This window comes from Rattus norvegicus, chromosome 2, assembly GCF_036323735.1.
Source record: "Rattus norvegicus strain BN/NHsdMcwi chromosome 2, GRCr8, whole genome shotgun sequence".
NCBI lineage: Eukaryota > Metazoa > Chordata > Mammalia > Rodentia > Muridae > Rattus > Rattus norvegicus.
This window is the reverse complement of record NC_086020.1, coordinates 67,996,228-68,023,041: the sequence shown is the minus strand read 5'-3', so window position 1 is coordinate 68,023,041 and position 26,814 is coordinate 67,996,228. Positions and strand designations below refer to the sequence as shown.

Sequence of the window (26,814 nt, the reverse complement as noted above, 5' to 3'; positions counted from 1 at the left end):
TAAAAGGGGGGACAAAAATATTCATAGGAGGGGATATGGAGACATGTTTGGAGCAGGTTGAAGGAATGGCTCTTCAGAGCCTGCCCCACCTGGGTATAAACCATATATATATATATATATATATATATATATATATATATATATATATACAGCCACCAAAACTAGATAATATTGATGAAGTCAAGAAATCCATGCTGACAGGAGCCTAATATAGTTGTCTCTTGATTGGCTCACCCAGAGCATGTCCAATACAGAGGCAAATGATAAAAGCAAACCATTGATCTGAGAATGGGGTCCCTGTTGGAGGAATTAGAGAAAGGATTGATGGAGCTGAAGGGGCTTGCAACTCCTTAAGAACAACAACGCCAACCAGAGTTCCTAGGGACCACACCACTACCCTAAGATTATACAAGGAGAGACCCATGACTCCAGCTGTATATGTAGCAGAGGATGGCATTTTGGGGCACCAATGAGAGAAGAAGCCCTTGGTTCTGCCAAGAATGGACACCCTCCCCTCCCCCCCAGTGCAAGGGAATGTCATGGACAAGTTGGGAAAGGGAAGTTGTTGGGACGGGGGAACACTCTTATAAAAAAGGGGGAGGGGTATGGAATAGGGGAGTTATGGCCAGGATACCGGGAAAGGGAAGAATATTTGAAATGCAAATAAAAAATATCAAAGGAAAAAAAAAAAGAAAATTCCCAAATCACCTAATAGACAAATACATAGGTAGTTACACTGACTTTTGATTTCTTTACTTTGGATGGACTTCGATAAATATACATAAACTACATTTCATTTATATGGGAAAATAAAACATGTTTTTGATAGTTGAAAACTAACCTTGCCCTTTACATTTGTATGAATATATATAAGATGATTTGTTTAATTTAGTTTTGTCTTTTGTTTTTGTTTTAAATTGCAAGCCCTGTGGTGGTAGAAGTGTCTGGAAAAAAAATCCAGTAAGAATGGTTGTGGATGCCCACATATAATTTAAATTGAATCCCAACAGAAACTTTCATTTCCTCTAACTTTTCTGAGCCAAAGAAGGGGGAAGAATGCTAGCAACAAAAATCATAGGAAAACTCCTGACAGCGAAGAGACCACTCTTATCACAAGGCACACATTTCAGCTACCTTTTCTTCTTCAGACTTCATAAATGCAAACGTCTGCTCCTTTCAACCTCCTTCATGCCTTATGCAAAGCTAAATAGAAGCCTCTATTTCTATCCTTGACCAGAGAGTCAGAAAAGAATGTGTTCTTTCTGATTCAAGCATTACTCACTGTGAACATGGTCAAGATGAAGCGGATGTTACCAGAAGTGAAATGACAAGAGAGAAAATTAGGATTCACTCATTGCTCTTATTACATCTCACAGAATGCAGACAAAGGTTGTAGCCTTGAACACATTTTCAGGGAGCAATTTTTACACTCTAAAGCATGCTATCTATAGCAATGTATTTCCACTCCACTATTGTATTTTAACTTTAGAGACATACATGTTAAGTAAGCCTAGCTTTAAGTAGTAATATCCACTGGGTTCTTAATGCATACAATTCATTAAACATAAAATTCACAGCCAGAGGGAGATGCTTACAGTGAGTTAATGTCATGTGATATTATTCCTGCAGCTGAAACAAACCTCATAGGGGAAATACATTTTATGCAATAGGATTTATTTGAGGATATTTACATCTAAATTTTATTTTCTATATCACATCTTGTTATTGATCTTGTTATTATTGACAGCAACTTTCTGTTTTCTCCTTCTTTTATGATGTGATATGATGTGATGTGATATGCTTTGTGATGTGGTGTGGTGTGTGTGTGTGTGTGTTATCTTCATTTTGCTATGGACTTTAATAAATCTAGGAATATTAACTTTTATTTTCATAGACTTACTATTAATTATTAAATATACACATACCCCCCACAGAGAGAGAGAGAGAAAGAGTAATGTCATCCTATATTCATGCATATATACATAAATATAGGCACTCTTCTAAAACTGTGGGCTCTGCTAACATAAATATGTATGAACAATGTACTACAATAAAAATGTACTATAAAATATACACAGAATACCACCATCACTTACAAGGATGTGAGGAAGGCTCACAGAATGCAACAATGCCTGCTGACCCTTTTAATATCAACAAGAATCTACCATCATAAAACAAAATGAAATATGTGGATGAACTATGCATGTATGATAATTTAATTTTAAACATGGCACAGTCTAGTGTAAATAACAGTGAGAGCCTTTTCATAGTATTTAGACATGGGTCATCAAGCAGTTTCCAATTAAAGGTGTTAGAGACGAAAGGTATAAGGGATTCTGTAAAAGAAAGTCCTCTGATAGGACAGGGAGATAATTAGAGAATGGTAGGTGAAAGCCTAAGTTGCCAGAAACTGTTGAGCATCAAAAAACAGCTCCAGACATGTTTGCTTAAAGAACCAATAGATATGAAGCAACATGGAATTTAGGTGATCAATTAGTAGGACAAAATAAACTACAAAAGAAACAGAAAAGAAGAGAAGAAACATCAAAAATAAGCATATCTTCACCTGGAATGTTATTTTTAATATATGTTTAATATATGTTTTGATATATTTGTGTGTGTGTGTGTGTGTGTGTTTGAGAGAGAGAGTATTTGTGTGTGTATATTTGTGAATATGTGTATTTGTATTTTTGTGTCTGTGTGTGTGTCTGTGTGTGTGTGTATGTCTGTGTGTATCTCTGTGGGTACACTGGAAGTCAACCTCTGACTATGCTTTGTAGTTCCTGCCTATGTTGTTACTTGGGACAGTTGATTATTGTCCTGGAAGTAGCTAATGAGACCTGGAGTCTATTACGAGGGACATAAGTCTCTCTGATTTTCTAGTATTGGAAGCACACTTGACTACAGATACTTTTTTACAAGCACTCTTGGGAATCATGCTTATTTCCTCATGGTTGCAAGGTAATGACTTCATCAACAGAGGTAACTGTTAACCCCCTTTTAGTTCAGTATTTTATTGTATGTATTCAGTATATGACATTAAAGTACTTCTCCAGATGGCCTTTCCTTAAGTCTCTGCTCCATTTTTGTCTCTGCTTTCTGTTAGATAGTAACAATTTTGGGTTAAAAAAATTGAGATTCGTGGGTGGCACCATCCATCAAAGAGTTCTGTGCTGATCTACTGGAGATGGTGTCTACAGATTCTATCTCCCCTTTTTTGGGTATTTTTCTTACTGTCATCACAGTTGGAAACTCTTGCTTCCCTGGCATCTGTGAATTTCTAGTGGCTCCCTCAGTTCCTCATGCCCCACTTCTACATATTTCTGTTAAATTTCCTGACCCTCTGTATTTCTCTCCTGCCTCATCCCTGATCCTGTCCCCTTTTCCGCAGCCTCTCCTCTCTCACTCCCAGGTCCCTTCCCTCCTTTATCTCCTTGATCTTAAACCTTGATCCAGAGACTGCCCCACCTGTGGATCCATCCCACCTGCAGACACAAACTTTTACACTATTGCTGATGCCACGAAGTACTTGCTCTCAGGAGCTTGGTATAGCTATCCTCTGAGATGCTCTGATAGCACCTGACCAATACAGATGAGGATGCTCACAGCCAACCATCATACTGAGTTTGGGGACAACAATGAAATAGCTAGAGGAAAGAATGAAGGGAATTGCAACCCCATAGGAAGAACAAAAATATCAACCAAGCAGACTTTCCAGAGCTCCCAGATACTAAACCAGCAACAGAAAAGTACACATAGAGGGACAAATGGCCCCAGGTTCATATGGAGCAGAGTATGACCTTATCTGGCATCAGTCAGAGGGGAGGCCCTTGGTCCTATGCAGGCTTGATGTCACAGAATAGGGGAATTTGAGGGTGGTGAGATAGGAATGGTTGGGTGGGTCAGGAAGCACCCTTCTAGAGACAAAGGGGAGGAGGGATGAGATGGAGGAATTTGAAATGTAAATAAATAAAATAACCAATAAAAAAGAAATAAATGGCAAAATATAAAAAAATAAAAATACTACTTCCCAGGGCCAGCAATTGAAAATTATTTTCAAGGAAGAGCTGTTCCTCCACTTTATTTGCAGAGTGAGACCACTTGTAACTAAAGAAGGGTTGGTTTGAGAGTCTTAATTTTAAGATGAGCAACTGAAGATGGGTCACAACAAACACCAGTTTTTATCTTATTTTAATCTAATAGCTGAATATTGTTATTTAGTGGGCTTTTAAAATTGATTGATAAGGCTTTAGAATATGTTTGAATTTAGCCCTCAGATTGCTTTGAATTGACTATATGTATTCTTTTTATACAGACCTTCAGTCAAGAGTACAACTGGAAAACCTGATTTTAAACACAGTATGCTATTTAGCCTTGAAAGTATGGTATAGATATTAGAGTTCAAAATTGCATTATTATCTTTAGTAGTTTGCTTTTGTGTGCTCCATTTTTGACATATCTATATCTATATCTATTATTTTTATTGGATATTTTTCATTTACATTTCAAATGTTATCTCCTTTCCTGGTTTCCCATCCATAAACCCCCTATCCAAATCCCTCCCCACCCTTTCTTCTATGAGGATGTTCTTTCACCCATCCACCCATTGCCTGATGCTTCCCTGGCCTGACATTCCCTTACATTGTGGGTCCAGCCTTGGCAGAACCAAGGGCTTCCCCACTCATTGATGCCCAACAAGGCCATCCTCTGCCACATATGCAGTTGGAGCCATGGGTCTATTCATGTGTACTCTTTGGATGGTGGTTTAGTCCATGGGAACTCTCATTGGTTGGTATTGTTGTTCTTATAAGGCTGCAAACTCCCTCAGGTCCTTCAATCCTTTCTCTAACTCCTTCAATGGGAACCCCTTTCTTGGTTCAATGGTTGGCTGCAAACATCCACCTCTGTATTTGTCATACTTTGGCAGCACCTCTCAGGAGACAGCTATATCATGGTCCTGTCAGCATGCACTTCTTAGAATCAGCAATATTCTCTGGGTTTGGTACTGTATGTGTATGGGCTGGATTCCCAGGTGGGGAGGTTCTGGATGACCTTTCCTTCAGTCTCTGCTCCAAACTTTGTCTCCGTATCTCTTCCTATTAATATTTTTGTTATTTTACAGGCTTTTATTTAAAATATTCTGTATTAGAGGAATAATCTGGATAAACTATAGGTACACTATTGACATTGGATTTAACTATATACCTTTACATATAGAATATTGCTCGTTAATTTATAGCCCTTCCAGTTGTGAAGCATTTCAAATGATTTCATCAAAAAAGAACTACACTTCTTCAAATCTGTTTCTAAGAGAGAGTTAGTTAAGGAGAATTTCTTAGATTGGATTCTTTTTCTTTTCATGTTATTGCTTGAGTTTTGGCTTTAACATATGGATGAATATGGAGGTTTCAAACAGTGTTTACAGTGATTTTCTGCTTTTAAAAACTGAGCCAAAATATGAACAGAATGTGGTCTTTGTCTTGATAGGTTTTTGTTAATGTGTTTCAATGGAAAATTTGGTCCAAGAGGTCTTTTTTTTTTTTTTTTTTTTTATTAACTTGAGTATTTCTTTTTTTTTTTTTTTTTACATTTTTTTTTTTTTATTAACTTGAGTATTTCTTATATACATTTCGAGTGTTATTCCCTTTCCCGGTTTCCGGGCAAACATCCCCCTCCCCCCTCCCCTTCCTTATGGGTGTTCCCCTCCCAACCCTCCCACCATTGCCGCCCTCCCCCCATAGACTAGTTCACTGGGGGTTCAGTCTTAGCAGGACCCAGGGCTTCCCCTTCCACTGGTGCTCTTACTAGGACTTAAAGTCATTATCTTCCTATCTCATTGACTTCTTCCGGTACATTCTGATCTACGGTGAGTTATGCTGAGATTTTTCACAGTATAGTTCAAACCTTTTTTTTTTGTCATTTTCGCTGTCCCCACACAATTTTTGGGAAAGTGTCATCCTGTGTGAAACAAATGACGACTTCCTACTTTGAGAAAAGGAGCAAAGCTCAGTTGTACCTGCTATCTGCTCTGCCTCCTGCTTTTCAAAGAGGCAGGAAAACGCCTCAGTGCTTTGGAGTGACATCTGCCTATTCATTTTCAACAGACACTGTCCTTACTCTTGTAACTACTGATTATTGAAACATTTCAATACTTTTGTGTCACCAGTGATCCACAGTTTTATTTTTTTCCTCATGTAGGAAGGCACATTCAACAACAGAGCAAGCACAGATGACGAGTACAGATGGTCCAGAGGTGTTTACTCCATAAGAATAAAACACCACTGAGGACATTTCTACTGGTGATGGTTCATACAATGTAACACCTGTATGAACGCAAACCAGCAGGATGACAATAAGACTTGTGCAAAAGGACAAAAACCCTGAAATCATTTCTTATTACCACTGCAGTGAAATAAAGCATTTCATACTTTCTATTGGAAGTTTTAAGCTTACAAATGTGTTTGACCCCCTGAGTATGTGCTATGGGAAATGAGTAAAGGTTATTGGTACTCTGTTTGCTTAATTTAAATAAGTGCTAATAAAATATTGACTTATTGGAAAAAATGGTAGAGAAAACATCATTTTCCAGGAAAACTAATAAATAAAAGGAAAAATTAAATCCGTATGTATTTGCTTTTGACTAGACCACATTTTTTCTTATAAAATATGAGGAATATCATATGACAATAAAGCATTTTGCTCAAGCACTTTGCATATTTCAAATATTATTCCAAATTATACAGAATACTTACTTATAATTGCAAAGGAAATAAGTATACAGAGTAGAGACACTAATAAATGTAAAAGGAAATCTACAACATAGGCTTAAAATTTAGGTTGTATTATTCTTAGACTACTTAAACAAAGATGTAAAGAATTACAAAAAAATAGGAATTTTCTTTAATATAGAAACTAATTTACATAAAGCCTTCAATAAAGTCTTAGCTATATAGTTACACTAGCTACATTCTAGTTAAGTTTACTTTTCCTTATTTTCATATAAGTAAGAAATATTTTCTAGATATATATTTGAATAATTGTACCTATATTCTCTGAAGCATCTTTATGCTACTAATTCAACTTTACAGAACAACATTTTAAGAATGCAGTGGATCTTCCCATGGGATAACACTCCTTCAAGGGCTTCATTGAGTCTCTAATTCAAACATAAAGATACCCCCCACCCCTGGCTTCTGTCCTAATTGTGTGCAAGTATCCTGTTTATTTTAGTTGCTTGATAGGCTGGACTGCCAAGATCTCTCAGACACTGAGACACCAACCAGGCAGCATATACTATCTGATATGAGGCCCCAGACATATATACAGCAGAGTACTGCCTGGTTTGGCCTCAGTAAGAGAAGATGCACCTAACCATCAGGAAACTTGAGACCCCAGGGAGTGGGGAGGTCTGGTCGGGTGGGGTGGGGACAGGGACAACTTAGTGGAGATGTAGGAGGGGGAATGGGATGAGGAACTGTCAGAGGGTGGACTGGGGGGGGGATAATGACAGGACTGTTAAAAAGATTAAATATAATAATAATAATAATAATAATAATAATAGTGGAAAAAGAAAACAATGTATTATCAAACACTCATAAATTTTAATAAGAAAAATGCATGTGTTATTTTCCATGTAATATAGTTCCAGCAATAACCATACCATTATAGGTCATTGGATCCCAAAAAATATATACAAAAAGCCAGTCTGTATATCAATGTAAGATTGTTAAAATGATACCCATATAGAACACTTTTGAGCATTCAAAGATATAAACAGCAACGTTAAGAATTATAACTACCTTGTTTTTACTAGCCCAGAATTACAGTAATATACAATAATAATTTAAAATTCTAATGAGAAAATTAAAATGTCAGGTGAAGGTGAAAATATTATTTAAGTTGAAAGTTAAATAAAGATTTTTTTTCAGATAAGCAAGACCAAAGAAAATTAGTGAGACCATAAATAAAATTAAAACAAGTAAAGTCAAAGATTTCCAGATCTCAAAATTGCATAAACCAATAAAAAGTATTAAATATGTCAAAATATAAGAGAGTAAAAACAAACTCTGAGATGCTTGTTCCAACCGGTGTATAAACATTTTAGAATTATATTGAAAGACTTAATGCTAAATTATAACAAATATAACTACACAAGCATTGTCATCATCATTAAAGTCAGTAAATTAGCGTGAGGCAAAGAGACTCAAAACCTTTCTAGGAGAAGGATGCATGAAACTGGCACTCCCAAGGTGGGACTGGGCAGTGATCAATTTGTAAAAGAGTATGTGATGAAGAGATCATAATTCTGAAGCATGTGTTTATTTAAACTGTAGGAAATGGAGGTAAAGAGCTACTTAAAATGTGCATAACTGTAAAATTTCAAACTAGCATCTGAAACACCTTGAGTGAGATGGGAAAGCGTTATGTACTACCAAGCAAACTGTTTTTAGGCGTATGTGAAATATTTACTAAAGTCACTTCTGAAATGATTCCTGTGGTTGTTTACTATATTTATGGGATAAAAACAACAATATAGAGGTCATATGAGAACATTTTAAAGAAATTCATGTGTTGTAAAAAGTATTGGTAATCATTTACTTACTGCTTAAAGAAAAAGGAAGCATTCTGCATTTTTGGCTAACCTGGACAATTTATATTCATTAATCTTGAATGTACCTGTGTGCCTTAGCTTTTAATGTCTACCTCTGACTCTTAGAATATTATAATCACATTCTTGGAAATGTTAGCAGTAAACTTGATTCATCATTTAGTGCACATATCCTGCTATGTACTTAACTACTGAATATCTACTGTGTCTCCAGTTTCCTCATGAGCTCAATGTAAAGCATAGTGAGAGTTTTTGTAATCTCCTAGCTCTGTTTCCATGGACACCACCAAGACAAACCTGTGATGCTTAATACAGGTCAAGAAGTTTTCCTCTGTACAGATTACAAAATATTTGCACAAGGGAAAATCAAATATTTGTGGCTATCTGGAACAAATACCGTTGTTCTTTGAAAATATAAAACACCAAGCTCTTAAACAAATAAGCATGCATTATTAATTTAGAGAAAAAAGCTCTAGTGTCACATCGGGCAATGTAGGATTAATTAAACACCTAGTCAATTATGTCTTCTTTACCCTGAATACCATTTGGCAGGTCATTGTTATAGCTGGATGTGAAAATAGCATTAGTTTATTATAGTCACAAATATTATTTAAGATATGGATGAGGTCATCTATTCATTCCTCTTTCTAGCACTTAACAGTGCACTCTTCATTTTATTCAGGTATTTTCACATTAATAGAATATCAGTGGTAATAAAATTTATACCAAATATAGGGTGTCAGTTCCTGAGGAAGTCCGGCCAGCAACTGAGCAATGCAGATGTGGATGCTTAGAGCCAACGATCAGACTGAGCTCAGGGAACCTGGTGAGGAAGCTTACAGAAGGTCTGGAGGAGCTGAGGGGGATTTCAACCCCATTGGAAGAACAAAATAGGCTGTCCTGACCACCCAGTTCTCCCAGAGACTACACCATCAACCAAGGAGTGTACCTGGAGGAATACATGGTTCCAGATACATATGTAGCAGACTATGACCTTGCCAGACAGCAACTGGAGGGGAGGCCCTGGGTCCAGGGGAGGCTTGATGCCCCAGCATAGAAGGATGCTGGAATAGTGGACCAGGAGAGTATGGGTGGATGGGGAAGTGCTCTTATACAAGCAAAGGGGAGGGAGCAGGGAGGACGTGGGATGGGTGGCTAGTGGAGGGGTAACCAAGAAGTGGGATATCATTTGAGATATAAATAAATGGAATAATTAATAGAAATATATAAAATTGTATACCAAAATAAATCACAGCCTTATAAATAAATATCTGTCATATCTAAAACTAATTTCCTACATTAATAAATGATTTATGAAGTTTGTATAGAGGAGTTACAAATTTTCAGAATTGTAGTTGACTGATACACATGCATGTACAATTGAGAAATTATTGATGCTTAACATCAAAAACTAACATAAAAATGATATTAGCTATTAAACTCTGCATAGCAAGTACAATTTTTTTCACAGAAATCTGTGTGTTTGAAGAACAGCAGAGAAATTCTAAATGCTAATGCAAACATAGTATTCACTGATAAAGACAAGATGAAAAAGAAAGAATGAATTTAAAATGATGTCAACTGTGGCCGCACACCATTAATGCCTGTATTCAAGAGACAGAAGAGGAATGTTCATGGAGTTAGAGGTCAGCTTGTTCTACATAGCGAGTTCAAGTTCCAAAGCACCCAGAGCTACATAATAAGACCTATCTCAGCAGCAGCAGCAGCAGCAGCAGCAGCAGCAGCAGCAACAACAACAACAACAACAACAAAAAGGTGGTTGTCAGCCATTTTGGGGTATGATTATTCCATTTTAGCTTATTACTGTTTTTTAAAAAAAAGTGAAATCCAGTTTTCTATAACAAAATGGCATACCATATCATGAGTATGGCAAGAGTGAGTGCTTTTTCATGCCTATCCAGATGTTATCCCCATAGCTCTGTACACAGCTAAATAAACCTAGAGAGATGGCTACTATAGCTAGTTGATTTCTTGTGTTATTGTTATAGCTGGATGTGAAAATAGCATTAGTTTATTATAGTCACAAATATTATTTAAGATATGGATGAGGTCATCTATTCATTCCTCTTTCTAGCACTTAACAGTGCACTCTTCATTTTATTCAGGTATTTTCACATTAATAGAATATCAGTGGTAATAAAATTTCTTCTCATTTCCCTGCCCTTCTGTTTTTAAATTTTGAACTACTAAAGTAATATAGGTGTACAGTTCATTACCTTCATTATTTGAAGTAGATCAAGAAGATGTTGGAGTAATATATATACGTTAAAAGGCTGAAGCCAGTAAAAGTTAAAATGTTATGAAAATTATATGTGTGGTTTGTTGAAAATAAGGACTTTATTTCGTACCACACTTAATAGTTAAAGCAGTTTTCCAGTTATACACAAGCACACACACACACAGAGAGAGAGAGAGAGAGAGAGAGAGAGAGAGAGAAAGAGAGAGACAGAGACATAGAGAGACAGACAGAAGACAAGAGACAAAACAAAAACAAAATAAACAAACAAAAATACTTAAAATAAGACTTTAATTTTAAATTCAAGGATATATAAAAAGAGTTTCAAAAATTAATTCAATTAGATTTTGTTTAGATTTTACTTTTAATTACTATTTTAATTTTTAATAAGATATAGAAATCATTTTGGAGAGAAAGTATTCCATTTCTTCTAAAACCTTTCCTTCCTGTAGAGAGGATGGAGACTCAGGATGTAAAGATGATTAAACAGAACAAATCAACAAATGAAACAGGAATCATTGAAAATTTGTGAAAGCTATAAGATTCGATAAGTCCCTAACCAATCTTGCATATGCAGCAAGCGATGGTGAGGAGAAGGAACTCTGCTTGGCCAAACTTCCTAAAATATGCTCTGAGAGCACTGGGAGTGTGGCTTCAATCAGTTTTCAGCCACTTAATGTTGACTTTTCTGTTATGCAATGACCTTAGAGTCAACCATAGGACTATAATGATAACTCCTTGCAGTCATAACAGTAACAGAATACACTTGGTTCAATACATTGTTTCAATAATCCAAAGATGGGGATATCATTTCCTTAGACAATCTTCAGTTCCTTACTTATCATCCATGACATCTATAGGTTTTGTTTATGTCCACTAAGGAAGTCCTATAATAGCAGATCAAATGCACCATGTTCCTTTTCTTGCAGAAGGCAAATACTAAATATAATGCTTTGGACTGAATGAATAGCAATATTTCTTCATCAAATTTATTAAATATATGGTTAAGTCATATAAAGCACATGGCTTATGTAGGTATATGTACAGCTCACTTAATCGCTGCTGTTCATATTTGGTTTATTGTAAAAGTACCTCTTTATATGTAAACTGAAATTTTAGCTTTGTTTGAGGTTTATATGTATGTTTACTGTATTATTTTGTATCATTTGTAAATTAGCTCTTTTCATATTTCTTGTGATATCTACTCTGAAAAACTAAGAAAAAACTGAAAATGTCTTTGTATTAGAAGTTATGGTACCTTTCCCATTTTGCTTTGTTATAAAGATGCCATGTAGCTAATTCATCAGATTTAATGTCACCAATAAGATGAATCCTAAAAGAATAGTTATGAGTTAAATTGGGGAAACTATTGTACCTTAGTCATAAATTCTGTCCATTCTCTTAGCAAAATGTCAATTCTTCATGGGTATTCAAGAATTTAACCATGCTTAAAGGTAAGGATATAATTAGTCTTTGCATATGCCCCTGGGTACTTATATTAACAGCCAAGGGAGCAGCAGATGTAATGACAAATAAGAACTTGATAAATCAATAATCATAAAACCTGCTCTGTAGAGTAATTTTAATCCAGTAACATGGCTGCTCTGACAAGGGATCATGTCCAAAGACCTTCTAGGTCTCTCTGATCCAGCTGGAAAGCAGATATGCTCTGCATGACAACATGATCTGGCTGGGAAACAGACAAGCACTTAGTACACAAGTTTAGTCCCTAACAATGGAGGTAAGGTTAATTTGTAGAAAGAAGTAATCATGTTTGAAGTGAAGTCTAACTGTGGGACAAACAAAGTGACAAGAATTTGACAGAATGAGTCAGAGAGGTGACTAAAGAGAGCATTGGGAAAGAGGGAGAGAGACAGAGGGAGAGAGAGAGAGAGAGAGAGAGAGAGAGAGAGAGAGAGAGAGAGAGAGAGAGAGGTGGAGAAGGAGGGGGAGAGGGAGAGGGAAGGAGCAGAAGAGGCACTTTTTTACTGGGACAGATATACAGAAAAAGGTTGCTACTAAAGACAAAACTAGCCAGAGAATGAAAAAGTGCCAGAAGGTTACAACATACTGCTAGAGTTGGTTTGAGGCCAAGCAGAGCAATTCAGTCAGAAGCTGAGAAAAGTAAAATGGAGTCAGTCAGCTGTAGAGAATTTGAGCCAGAACAGCTGAGTTGAACCAGCCACCCAGATAGAACCCAGAAATCATGAGTTCATTCAGCAGGAAGCCACAGGAATGGCTATTACATCCCTGAACAAATAAAAGTTACTTTTACACTGCTGAGAGCCCCATTTAATATAAAAATATGTAATCAATAAATGCATATACAAGATAAGAACTATGACAAATTAAATAAGGCATATATTTTTCAAAAGGAATATAGGTTGTTATATTGTTGCCATATTTCTTGAATTCATGTATTTTTCCACTAGAAAACTGAAAGTTGTTGAAAGACTGTTTAGTATGTTAACCTTCCCTAGACAAACATGTGATTGTTCTAGAGAGGTTTATGTGTTGCCTCGAGTCTGCTTTTGAAGCCAAATAAATAAAATAGGCAAATACATAGACAGGAAGATTAATGTTCGTATTGTCTTAAGCAGTTCATTAAAACAATTTTGAAAAAAATGGGTCAATTAGAAATTAATTAATATACATTGCTTAGGAAAACTTTTAACTTTAAGTTAAAGGACAAATCCTTGAAACAGGCTGCAATAGTTGTAGGATTATAACTATCTCCCGTTCTGTGACCATTTTCCTGCATCTGTGAAATGACAGGGGTGAACCATTTCTGGAAGACCCTGTGACCCAACTGTATGTCCTTTATATACTACCCCTAAAGAAAGAATTGCAAAGCAATTTCAAGTCTTTAGACACAAACACTTGCTTGTTGAACTTGACATGTCCTGATGATACCTATTAACTAGAGTGTGAAAGTGATGTTAAATGAGGGATGTGGAAGGATGACATATGACTAACCTAAAAAGAAATAGGATGCCAGGAGAGAATCAGTGAGTGAACTGGACTGGGCAAGTGTATATGACCCAAGCAGCTATGAAACAGAGCTCTTAGAAACAAGGAAATAATAGGCTTCAGTTAACAGAGACTTTATCTGGAAATGTACATTGGCCCACACAAAATGAAGTAGAACAAGGTTTTGACAATTTCTCAGAATACATGTCCTCCTGGTTTGAACTATGTGAATCTAACTGATTTGCATCGGTTATATTTGTTATTTTCTTTTTTTTATCTAGTCTAATTGTCTGCTATTGTCTATGAGTCAATTCTTGGATCCTTAATATTAAGTACTGGTATGCCAAGAATGAAGAAAAAAATTAATGTATGTCATCTGAGTGTTTGTCAGACTGTATATAATTTATGATGTTAACCCTCAGGCTAGATTCACACCTTACTATTGTATTTAAGTTATGAATTATTAGAAAAATGAGGAGATATTGGCTAGGAAAAATAAACAGGGAGTAACAAAGGTCAAAAAATTATAGGACCTGCTGAATGAAAACATTAAAAGTGGTGAAAGGTGAAGGAAATAGGCAGTAGACAATAAATCAAATTAAAATCTAGTACAGCAAAAGAGAGTTGTATTTTTCTGCTTATCTCTCCTCCTAAACGCTGATGGGTACTCTCCTTAAAGTCATAAATAATAAAAAATACACATAATACATTGGTTACATAAATATGTAAATATATGTTTGCATGTATATTTTGTCAAGTATAGACATTTATATGCTCAGTTTAAGAGGACAGTATCACTCTCAAGGATGCTATTATTGACATTGTAAGGTAAAACCCTAAAGATAATATTTTTCTTCTTTTTTTTTCTGCTGCATTCTTTCCCTCCATTACAGTCACACAAGACTCTCACTAGGAATATCCTTCCGTATCCCTCATTTAACATCACTTTCACACTCTAGAATCTCACTTCTCTAAGAAGCAAAACATTAAGAACTGGTTTTATTCTCACACAGTTCATGTTACTTTGATTTCTAAAGTAGCTACATTAATAAATCTTAATAAATGTTATTGTATACAATAACTGCATTTTTAATCATGTGACATGAAATATTTATCATGATTTTAAAATTTTAAGGATAATTTATTTTTATATATGTATACATTTTATACTATTATAATTATTAAACATGCAATATTATATATACATAATATAATATACATATGAAATATATGTATATTTCAATAAAATCTAGTCTGTTAACTGTGAATCATGACCTTGTGTAACTATTCACTTTCTTGTTGCTGCTTATTTCTTTTCTTTTCTTTCTTTCTTTCTTTCTTTTATTTATTTATTTATTTATTTATTTATTTATTTATTTATTTTTGGTCAGGCAGAATCTATCCAAGTAAACCTTTAATTTATGAACTGCCTTACCTACCTGGATGATTTCACATTTTGATGTCTATAAAATTTGTTTATATTAGATAATTGAATATTAGATTTCACACGTCTCAATGGAAGAATTTATAGTATGACCTTACCAACAATCAAACTCACCAAATATTTTAGAAAATTACAAGTGGCATAGAGTAGAGATTAGGTATAATGAGTTTTCTTTTAGCTTTTGGATTGCCCAGAGAAAAATTCTTACCTTTCCTACATACTGAGTGTCTGTACCTGTATACTCTTCTAACAAGAAGAACTGATTCCACATCCAGCCACGCTTGGTGCGATGGAGCATTTTACCATCATCTTTCTTCAGATTCACTATCCTTTTCCGTAAGTGAATGTTATCCTTCCCTTGTAATGGGCTGTTGTCAACCATTTGGAAAATCCAAGTCCAGACAATCAGTTGAAGAAAATGGTAAGTCCTCATTATCTTCAATTTCAGTGGTACGAAAATTTCAGTGTCTGTTCTGTAGAATAAAATATAGAAGAGAATGAATACACATTCAACAGGTCAATTTAAGATAACAATATTAAAATCATAAAAAAAACCTGGAAATTCAAACCACTAAAATCCTGCAAATTAAACTTTTAATATAAGTTATGAAATTAATTAATTTGAAGTTATAAGCCTTAATAGTGAGATATATTTAGCTATATGTACATATTAATGAACTAAGATACTTTTTAAAAAGTTGTTTTATTCTCCTTATCTTGCAGTTTTCAAAATGACTTCTCCATCCACCCTCCACTTCAGAAATTGTCTGAATGAAATTAAGGAAATGAGGAAACAACTAGTTTTTCACTAATTCTGAAAGTTATATTCAAACAATTCAAAATAATTGAAAAGTCTTAAATTTATGGCCAAAATCTAGAGGAAAACAAAGTGAGAACACCTTCACAGCATCCTTCAACACACAGACATGGCAAATACGTTTTTATGAAAACTCAGATAAGAGGGATTCTTTAAACTAATGTTATTTTCAATTAGTCAAATGAAATAGTGAAAAGAGTTCAGAGGTAACTTTCAGGAAAGAACAGAATATTAAGATAATATATGTGCAATGGATTTTCATATTTTATAAAAAATTATGTAGTTTATTTATATCTCAAATATTGCCCCTCTCCTGGATCTCCTTGAAGAGCTCTTCACCCCAGCCCCCTTCACCTTTGCCTCTGAGAGGGTGTTCCCCAATACTGGCATCAAACAATCTTCCATGAGTCTGTACAATATTAGGTGCAATATTTCTCACTGATGCCAGATGAGGCAGTCCACTGCTACATCTATGCTCGGTGCCTTAGACCAACCTGTGTATCCTCAGTGATTGGTGCCTTAGTCTTGGGAACTCCCAGGGGACCAGCTTAGTTGACCCTGTTCGTCTTCCTATGGAGTTGCTATCCCCTTCGCCTCCTTCAAACTTTCCTGTACCTTTTCCATAGGGGTGACTGACCAAATTTATGAGTAATACAGAAAGGAATCTAAATTGCCAAAATTAACTCACTATACATGGGAAAGAACATTTTTGGAAGAAAAAGTAAAATATATTACAAATATTTGAAAAAAATCAGTGTACAAATTTCCTCATAAAATATGAACAGAATGATAATAAGATAATAAATAATCTTAGTGAGAATGGCTTTTATTAAAAACAGGAAAAATAATAGTGGTGATAATCTGGTAAATGGAGCCCACTGAATACTGTTAGAAGAATTTTATAAAACATAGAAAAAAATTTCTTTTATGGAAAATAGCATTCATTCTCCTAAACAAATTAAAATATTATAATTAGAGGAAATATTGAAAGAGTTGAAGGAGCTTGCAACCCCATAACAACAACAATGCCAACCAACCAGAGCTTCCAGGGACTAAACCACTAATGAAAGACTATACATGGACTGACCCAGGGCTCCAACTGAATATGTAGCAGAGAATAGCCTTGTTGGGTCACCAGTGGAAGGGAAAGCCCTTGGTCCTGCCAAGGTTGGACCCCCAGTGCAGGGGAATATGGGACAGGGTAGTAAAGGGGGTGGATGGGGGGGAATACCCATATGGGGGAGGGAGAGGGAATGGGGCCTTATGGACAGGGAACTGGGAAAGTGAATAACATTTGAAATATAAAGAAAGAAATATATCTAATAAAAAATAAAAAAAATAAAAAAATTCTATGGTACTCTATATTTTGTTAATTTGTAAAATCCAAATGAGACTCCCGGATCTGTTCTCTGAAGAGTATATAACCAGGAATTAGTGCAGAAACCAGAAAAGTAAAAAGAGCGTGCTGTTGGGTATAGGGACTATGAGGAGAAATCCAAAAGGAAATAATATGGTACAAGTTTTCTGTTAAAAGATTGGGGAAAAGAAAATTGAAGGTTGAGGCTCAAATTGGGAAGCTATAGGGAGAATAACATAGAAGAAATGGCAAGGATAGTAAAATAATAGAAAGAATGTATCAAAAAGACATAATAAATCATACTAGTAACTGTTTACACACACACAAAAAAAAAAAAACCCACAATGCATGTAAGTCTATGCATAAAGGTGCATATATAATTTAAATGAATTTTCTCATCTGGGTTAACGAATCCAGCTGCCAAAAACCACCTTTCATCAAAACAAAACAAAGCAAAACAAAACAAAACAAAAAAAACAAAAAATCTGGACTTTATAACTCATTTATGAGTTATTGATCAGCCTTGTTCAAGAGACTCCCAAAAGACATAGGCTTTCGCTGTTGCCCACCATTGTCTCTTAGAGGTGAAAGATAAGTCTCTCTTCCTAAATGCAACTTGCATCCCAGATGCAGGACAAGGAGACCCATGAGCTGTACCTGATGTGAAATCCTTTCACTGGTGACTAGCTTTCATTGCAGCAGAAAGCACCATGGAAGCTTCAAATGGAGGGAAGTAAGCAAGAGTCCTACTCAAGCTATGGTGCCTGTAACCAACGGTGATGATCAGCATGGTACAAAAACACTACACCTGCCTTTGTACCATGCATACCTTTGGGAGAATATGGCAGAAGGCAAATATTGTCAAAATATATTGTATGAACATTTTTTATATAGAAAGGAGAAATAATATGCCTCCACAGACTTCCTGTAGGCAAGTCTGTAGAGCTAATTTTTTGTGTAATGATTATTTCTGGAAGGCTCAACATTTCGTTAGACGGTATAGGACTTTGGGCTAATTATGAACCATGACAACCCTATGTCACTTTTTAATCAACTTTTTAAAAAGTTGAATGAATTGAAGAAAACAAGGAAACAACTAGTTTTTCACTAATAGTAAAAGCTAGAGTCGAACAACACAAAATAGTTGAAATGTCTTAAATTTAGAACCAAAATCTAGAAGAAAACAAAATGAGAACACCTTCGCAGCATCCTTCTACACACAGATTGGCAAGTATGTTTTTATGAAACTCTGAAATCATGAAAAACAAAAACAAAAACAGATAATAGGGATCCTTTAAGACTAATGTGATTTTCAATAAGACAAATGAAATAGTGAGTAGAGTTCAGAGGTAACTTCTAACAGTATTTAATGGGTCGCATTTACCAGATTATCACTATTATTATTTTTTCTGTTTTTAATAAGAGTCATTTTCACTGGGATGATTTAATACCCTATTATGGTTTTGTTCATATTTTCATGAAAAATTTTGCACACTAAATGTTTTCAAATATTTGTAATATATTTTATTTTTTCCCAAAATGTTAATTGAAGCTTCTTGCCCATGTTTAACCTAGTCACAATAAACCCTATGGCCTCAGTAATGAGAAACATACCTTGGTGGCAATCAGTAGATCTCTACTTGGACTTAAGAATTACTAAATAAGAGGAAAATTATGCCTGTTACTGGAAAACTAGCCCACAACCCCGGGCAAGCAAAGGAAGCAAGAAGAGGTATAAAGGAGGTTCAGACAGAAAAAAGGAACAAGAGAAATTATAGTAGTAAATCATAATACCCAACTGAAATCAAAGAAGTTAAAATATACATATCTAGTAAAACATTACATGGACCATAGAGAATATATACAACCATGTGTTTACTAATCTAGCTTAAGTCCTAACTACCTTCTAAATACTTGTCTGTATACTCACAGCTAAGTGCCCTCACCTCTTATCAAGAAAAACTTTTCTTTGCAACAGATAAATGACCATTAAGGAAGACCATAAACAATCACAATGCAGAGTTGTGGAGCCCAGTCTCAAGTGATAAATCTACAAAACATTCCTTCACACAGAGGTCACGGAACATTGCAGGAGATGGAACGGAAAGATGGTAAAATCCAGAAGGACCAGGGAGTAGTTGTGAGAATGTATTTCCTAAATGTTTCAGAAGCAACAGCCATCTTTCAGCATGAACTGAACAAGGACAGCAATCAACATGCCAAGGAGTGGACTGGACATGGAAAAAGTTTCAAGGATTCAACTAAATGGAAAATATTACAGAAACCTGAACACTTCTGAGTGCAGAGACAATAGTCTTCCTGGGTTAGAGCACATGGATCAGTTATTCAATAACAAATGGTCAGCCCTGAACATATAAATATAATGGACCTTACAGAGCCCAAGCAGATTATATTTGGGAATTTATACATGTATTTACATATATACATACATGCACACACACATTATGCTGATTTACTCCCACTGTGAAAATTTTATTTTGACATTAACTTTGAAGATCAACCTTTCAGGAGAACTTAAAATACTGCTCTTTACTGAAATATGCTTTAAAGGAGATATATATCTTTGATGGAATGTAGACATTTGAGTGGGAAAAATCTAGTATTTAATGTATCAGTATTTAGGCAGTGAAGAATAATGTGCAACTCTGTGACTTAAAATAAATTAACATTTTCTTTTGCTGCACTCAAAGCTGCTGAAGTATTCCAATATAACATTTAGAGAGGAATCTTGTTAACTAGAGATTTTTAAAAAATCATAGAAAACAGATTCCATGAGGAGAGATACATCAGGAAAGTTTGTTATGTCAGTTCAATAAAGGACAATGATGGTGTCTAGAAATATAACTTGAAATGATCAAGGACAACCAAAAATACCTTGTAACAATATGTGTGAACCTTAATCAAAACACACACACACACACACACACACACACACACACACACACACACACACGTACAAACACACCCCACTTCTGTTTATCTATGCTTTTAAAATAAAATGGTTATTGATGTAACTTCTATATCTCTACAGCATTGCACATGTCCCTATGAAATTTCTGAACATTTATGAAATTTTCTAAAGTTCCTGAAGATGAAGGTGCACTGAGATTGAGATTCTTGTAGAGTCACAATGAAGCTAGTCCTGTGTATGTATGCTTGTAATCGTGCACACGTGCTTGGGCATTCGTGTGTGTGTGTGTGTGTGTGTGTGTGTGTGTGGGTGGGTGTGGGTGTGGGTGTGGGTGTGGGTGTGTGTGTGTTTTGCATATTTTTCTTTTCCTATATATGAGGCTGTGCCCTTTAGACTATAGATTGTAAAGTTGAAAAGGACGCTTGGGGATTTAGCTACTTTATTTTATAGCTAACCATCACCCTGAGCACGGAATCCCTAATGGAGGAGTTAGTGACAGAACTGAAGAAGCAAAAGGGGTTTGCAACCACATAAGAACAACAACAATATCAACCAACCAATCAGACAACCCAGAGGACCCAGGGACTAAAGCTCCAACCAGTGAGTACACATAGAGGGACCCATGGCTCCAGCTGCATATGTAGCAGTGGATGGCCTTGTCTAGCCTCAATAGGAGGAAAAGCCCTTGGTCCTATGTAGGGGAATGCCAGGGCACTGGGATGAGAGTGGGTGGGTGGGAGTGGGAGCGTCATCACGGAAGTAGGGGAAGATGGAAGTGGATGGGAGAGAAGGGAAAGGGGATAACATTTGAAATGAAAATGCATAAAATATCCAATAAACAAAAAATTTTTTAAAGTTCATTTAAGGATTAGAAGGATGCTTTCACTCCTTCTTAAAAAGGGAACAAAAATATCCATAGGAGCGAATAGGGAAGCAAAGTTTAGAGCAGAGACTGATGGAACACCCATTCAGAGTCTGCCCCACATGTGGCCTATATGTATAGAGCCACCAAAACTAGATAAGATTGATGAAGCTAAGAAGTTCATGCCGACAGGAAGCAGAGATAGATCACTCCTGAGAGACAGCCAGAACATGTCAAATACAGAGGAGAATGTCAGCAGCAAACGACTGAACTGAAAATGGGACCCCTGTTGAAGGAATTAGAGAAAGAAATTAGAGAAAGAGCTGAAGGGGCTTGAGACCCCATATGAACAACAATGCCAACCAACCAGAGCTTCCAGGACTAAGCCACTACCCAAAGAATATACATGGACTGACCCTAGGCTCCAACTGCATAAGTAGCAATGAATAGCCTAGTAAGTGCACCAGTGGAGGGGGAAGCCCCTGGTCCTGCCAAGGCTGAACCCCCAGTGAACGGGATTGTTGAGGGTAGGGTGGTAATTGGTGGAGGATGGGGAGGGGAACACCCATATAGAAGGGGACAGGGAGCGGTTAGGGGGCTGATGGACAACAAATCGTGAAAGGGAATAACATTCGAAATGTAAATCAAAAACACCCAAATTAATAAAAGTGGAAAAAAAATAATGTGACAGTCTGGCTTGAATGTTTGATCCACGCTCAAATCCCTATGTTAGTAACCTATTGCCAGCTAATATTAATTATTAGATGATTAAGCTAGAGAACAAAGTCACTCATGGCTAAATTACCTCTTTATAAGAACATAGCAGGAATTATGTTCTCTTTAGCTATTTTATGTATGGAACTATATGGAAGTTAGACACTTGTCACTCTGCACCTTTAAGATGATGACTTGATCTTGGATACACCAGTACCCAGAATTTTCAGAAATAAGAGTTTGCTGCTAACCTGATCTTTGAATGTTAAGTTAAACAAAGCCAGAATTAATGAGGACAAAGTAAAATCAACCCATGTAGTTAAAGCCTTGATGTGAAATTTGCCCAATTCTTAGTTTTACCTATATTAAAACTGTGGTCTGGACAAATATTATTTGGGTTCATTCATTGACATTTTATTTGGATTTCTCTATCATATACTTTTAAAATCTAAAGTATTCGCTTGAGCCATAAAACATTTCATCTTGTATACTTTTTTCTATTATACTGTACATTTATGACTTTTCTCATGCTTAAACATAGTATTTATTATTTCATCCATTCAGTATTCTGCATGATGGCCTCCTTCTCTAAGATATAACATAATTTGTGTGAATGATGTGAGAAATGTGTGCATCCTTATGTCCTGTACAGAATTTGGTGGGCACTTTCTTAATTGTGTAAAACTCTCTGCTTGATGGATTAATGCTAATACTTTCGCTGTTTACTTAAAAGCACGAATCACCTATTGAATGCTTATGACTCACCCATAAACAACACAAGAGGCAAATGTAAACATTGACCATAGAAGCTTTATTGATTTTGAGAGCAGTCAGAGATTATTTTTGTTTTCGTAACATCAGTCATAAAATTTGTTATGTTCTCACTGACATTCACAGAAGTTTGCATAAAGTGAGATTAAATGTTAACAGCAAATATGGCTGCTATAAATTATAGAACATTTCTTATGAACTTTGCCACTGTCTGATTTAATGCCTTTACTTTAGTCAACCTTTTTTTTTGTGTGTATTTGTTTCACATTTAGGAAACATTACTGTAAACCTCCTGTGGCCAATTTAACACCTGCACACTCTTTGGATCTGAGATAAAAGTGCACAGTTTAAAAGGTTTTCTGCTACATTTGATTTTAAAGTTAGCAATCTCTTGTCCCATGGGGTTTATTAAAATTTCTTCACATCCTTTATTTATTCAATAGCAACAAGCTGATTACTAAATTTTCTATGCCTAATTATCTCTATCAGCCCTAACTGCTCTGCATTTTGATCACAATTTTGTTGATAAATAACTAGCATCAAATGCATTATAAAGTACAGCATTTTAAATTTGGGTGAACTTTGATTTTGTAATCAGGCAATTCACCTGAATCTTATTAGTTTAAAAACTGAATATTGTTCTATCATTATTTCCTTATTTCTTTAATTATATTTAAATTCCAGTCTCTTTAAGAGTCAAGAAAAAAATATGCTTTGCTGAAATTACATTGAATATTTACCAGTTAAATACCTAGCTAAAATGAAATGTATTTCTGGCCCTATATATTTACATATTATATAATGTTAATCTAAATAAAGTGTTAAAGCTTACTTTATTTTTAATCATGTGGATAAGTGTATCTGCCTATGAGTATGTGTACATTTGAGTGTTGTTTTCCCTTCAGTCTAGAAGAGGGCAATAGAACCCATGGCACTGGAATTTGAAAGCAACTGTAATCCGTCCAATATGTGTGCTAGGAAGTAAACTCTGGTCCTCCACAAGATCAGGATGCATTCTTAGCAATTGGACACTCCACCCTGTCTCTTCAAGGAGACAATATAAGACTTTTTCTTGTGAATTTTTCACAATAAACAATGTACCTATGGCATGGTGTGTGTGTGTGTGGTTGAATTTGCTAGTATCATTATATAATTTCAAATCAGCTAAGTAATTTTAGAAACATTAAAATATTAGTCTATAAAAATAAACTTTTCAATTTGGTTTGTTTTTTAGATATTCAAGATAGGATTACCTTCTTGTAACCCTGGATGTTGTAGAAATAACTGTAAAAATTAGGCTAGCCTTAAACTCCAGAGTACTGAGATTAAAGCCACGCTGAAATTAACGCCATGTGCCACCACGCCAAGCCAACAGAGGTTTGGTTTAACTTGATGCCCAAGGACACGTTCTCCACTGCCTGGATGGCCAAAAACAAGAGAAGGGATAACCTAGACACATATGGTAGAAGCAAACATGACTGACAAAAGCAAAAAAGAAAAAAAAAAAACATAAAGTGATTTCTAATGATATTCTGCTATATTCATAAAGCAGTTCCTTGTCATAATCATAGTTCCTCCAGTAGCAGATGAGAGTATTTACAAAATCCCAGTGCCAGATACTATGCAAAGTCCAAACTAAAGTTTCCATCTGGAAGTTTCCATTGGAGATCAGTAAATCCCTCTAAAAAGGGGAGGAAGAACTATAAAAGTCAGGTGTTGAGGGCACCAGGAGAATATTTTCCACTGAATCAACTAAGCAAAACTCACATAGGCTAACAAAGACTAAAGTGACAATGATGGGGCCTGCATGGGTTTATAGCAGGTTAAGTGAGTATTTGTTAAGGCTTCTAGCTAGGTATTTTTGTCTAACTCTTAACAATAGGATAGGGTGTGTCTCTTACTCTTTTGCCTGCTCTAGAGGCTCTTTTCCTCCTATTGGGCTGCCTTGTCCAACTTCAATCTGAAGGTTTTTGCATTGTCTTACTGTATCTTGTTTTTGTGTGGTGTGGCTGCCATCTTTTAGAGACCTGCTCTTTTCTGAGCAGGAAACAGGTGGAGGGGATCTCAGGGAGAGGGGAGGTGGGGCAGGGTGGGGTGGTATTAGAGGATTTGAAGGAAGGAAATTATGGTCGGGGTGTAAATGAAACATCTATTTTAAACAAAAAAGGGCAAATACAATAAAAATAGAAATATTTTTAAAAATGAAACTTTGTGTTATAGACACACATTTTCCCATTGACATTTCAGATTTCTGCAGCGATGATGCAAAAATATTTCTCATATGCCTGACTTTTCTGTTGCTATAAAAAACATTATAACTAAGGCGACATATAAAAGAATTTAACTTGCGGTTCACCATTCATAGTTAGAAGATATGATGCTCATTGCCAGAAGAATGACATTCATACTGTATCTTAATCACAAGGCAGAGAGAGATGACAGTGACAGACTGTGGTTTTTGCTTTGTTCTGTTTTGGTTTTGGTTTGGGTTTTAATGTAAAGCCTGACTCCAGTGACATAATTTCTTCCTATAAGACCATCCATCCTAATCCTTCTAAAAAGTTCTATCAATTGAAGCTCAAATATTGAAATACATGAAATTTTAACAGTTATTCTCATTCAAAATACCACATCATTATATATCAGTTTGTTGTGCTTTCAAATACTCATATGCATGATGATATATATCTGACCTCTGTAATCCTTCCACAGTTCTCATGTGTTTTTATACATTGTACAAACATGAGTAAGAGCTGTGTTAGATAAGGATTTCTCTTAGAAGAACACATTGTATTGGTATATGAAAACAAAAATGATAAAATTAAAATTTTATAAGATGCATGTTTAAATGAACTACTTCCAAGATCTCTTCATGTTTCTCACATATGATTTTACTTGTGTTTGTTTTTAAGTATTTGTTTACTATTTTGTCTTAGTCTCAATATTTTAAAAACATTTACATCATATATTGATACGTTTTTCTCTAAAGCATGTGTCCAGGCTACTTTTATATTTTAAAAATATTTTAACAAGAAAAATAGCTCATTTGTCAAAGATCAACTGACCATAGGTGTGTGGCGTCATTTCTATGTCTTCAATTCTGTTACACTGATCTATCTGCCTGTCTCTGTACTAATACCATACAATTTTAATGACTATTGCTCTGTAATACAGCTTGAAGTCAGGGATGGTGATTCCCCCAGAAGTTCTTTTATTGTTGAGTATAGTTTTCGCTATCCTGGGTTTTTTGTTATTCTAAATGAATTTGCAAATTGCTCTTTCTATCTCTATAAAGAATTGAGTAGGAATTTTGATGGGGATTGCATTGAATCTGTAGATTGCTTTTAACAAAATGGCCATTTAAAGATCCATCTATATGGGGCTGGAGAGATGGCTCAGTGGTTAAGAGCACTGACTGCTCTTCCAGAGGTCCTGATTTCAATTCCCAGCAACCACATGGTGGCTCACAATCATCTGTAAAGAGATCCGATGCCCTCTTCTGGTGTGTCTGAAGACAGCTACAGTGTACTTACATATGATAAATGAATATATCTTTAGAAAAAAGATCCATCTATATTAATCCTGTCAATCCATGAACATGGAAGATCTTTCCATCTTCTGCTATCTTCCTCAATTTCTTTCTTCAGAGACTTGAAGTTCTTGTCATACAGATCTTTTACTTGCTTGGCTAAAGTCACACCAAGTTATTTTATGTTATTTGGGAGTATTGTGAAGGATGTCATTTCCCTAATTTCTTTCTTAGCCTGTTCATCCTTTGAGTAGAGGAAGGCTACTGATTTGTTTAAGTTAATTTTATACCGTGACACATTGCTGAAGTTGTTTATCAGGTTAAGTAGTTCTCTGGTGGAACTTTTGGGGTTGCCTAAGTACTTTATCGTATCATCTGCAAATAGTAATATTTTGATTTCTTCCCTTCCAATTTATATCCCTTTGACTTCCTTTCGCTGTCTGATTGCTCTGAGTAGGACTTCAAGTATTATATTGAATAAGTAGGGAGAGAGTGGGCAGCCTTGTCTAGTCCCCTGATTTTAGTGGGATTGCTTCAAGTTTCTCTCCCTTTA

The 26,814-nt window shown here is 35.5% G+C and overlaps 1 protein-coding gene across 2 annotated transcripts in view; it reads right to left on the bottom strand.

Annotated features, from left to right (window-relative positions):
- Window positions 1-26,814, bottom strand: part of Cdh9 (cadherin 9) — a 139,664-nt gene that overhangs the window by 71,330 nt on the left and 41,520 nt on the right. Inside the window, exon 2 of one of the 2 annotated variants that reach the window (XM_063281444.1) lies at window positions 15,488-15,752. In XM_063281444.1, the coding sequence (XP_063137514.1) occupies window positions 15,488-15,712 (225 nt within the window). In that variant the 5' untranslated portion in view covers window positions 15,713-15,752. Of the gene's footprint in view, window positions 1-15,487; window positions 15,753-26,814 lie in introns of those variants that run through there. The other variant, NM_001168630.1, reaches the window with a different exon arrangement.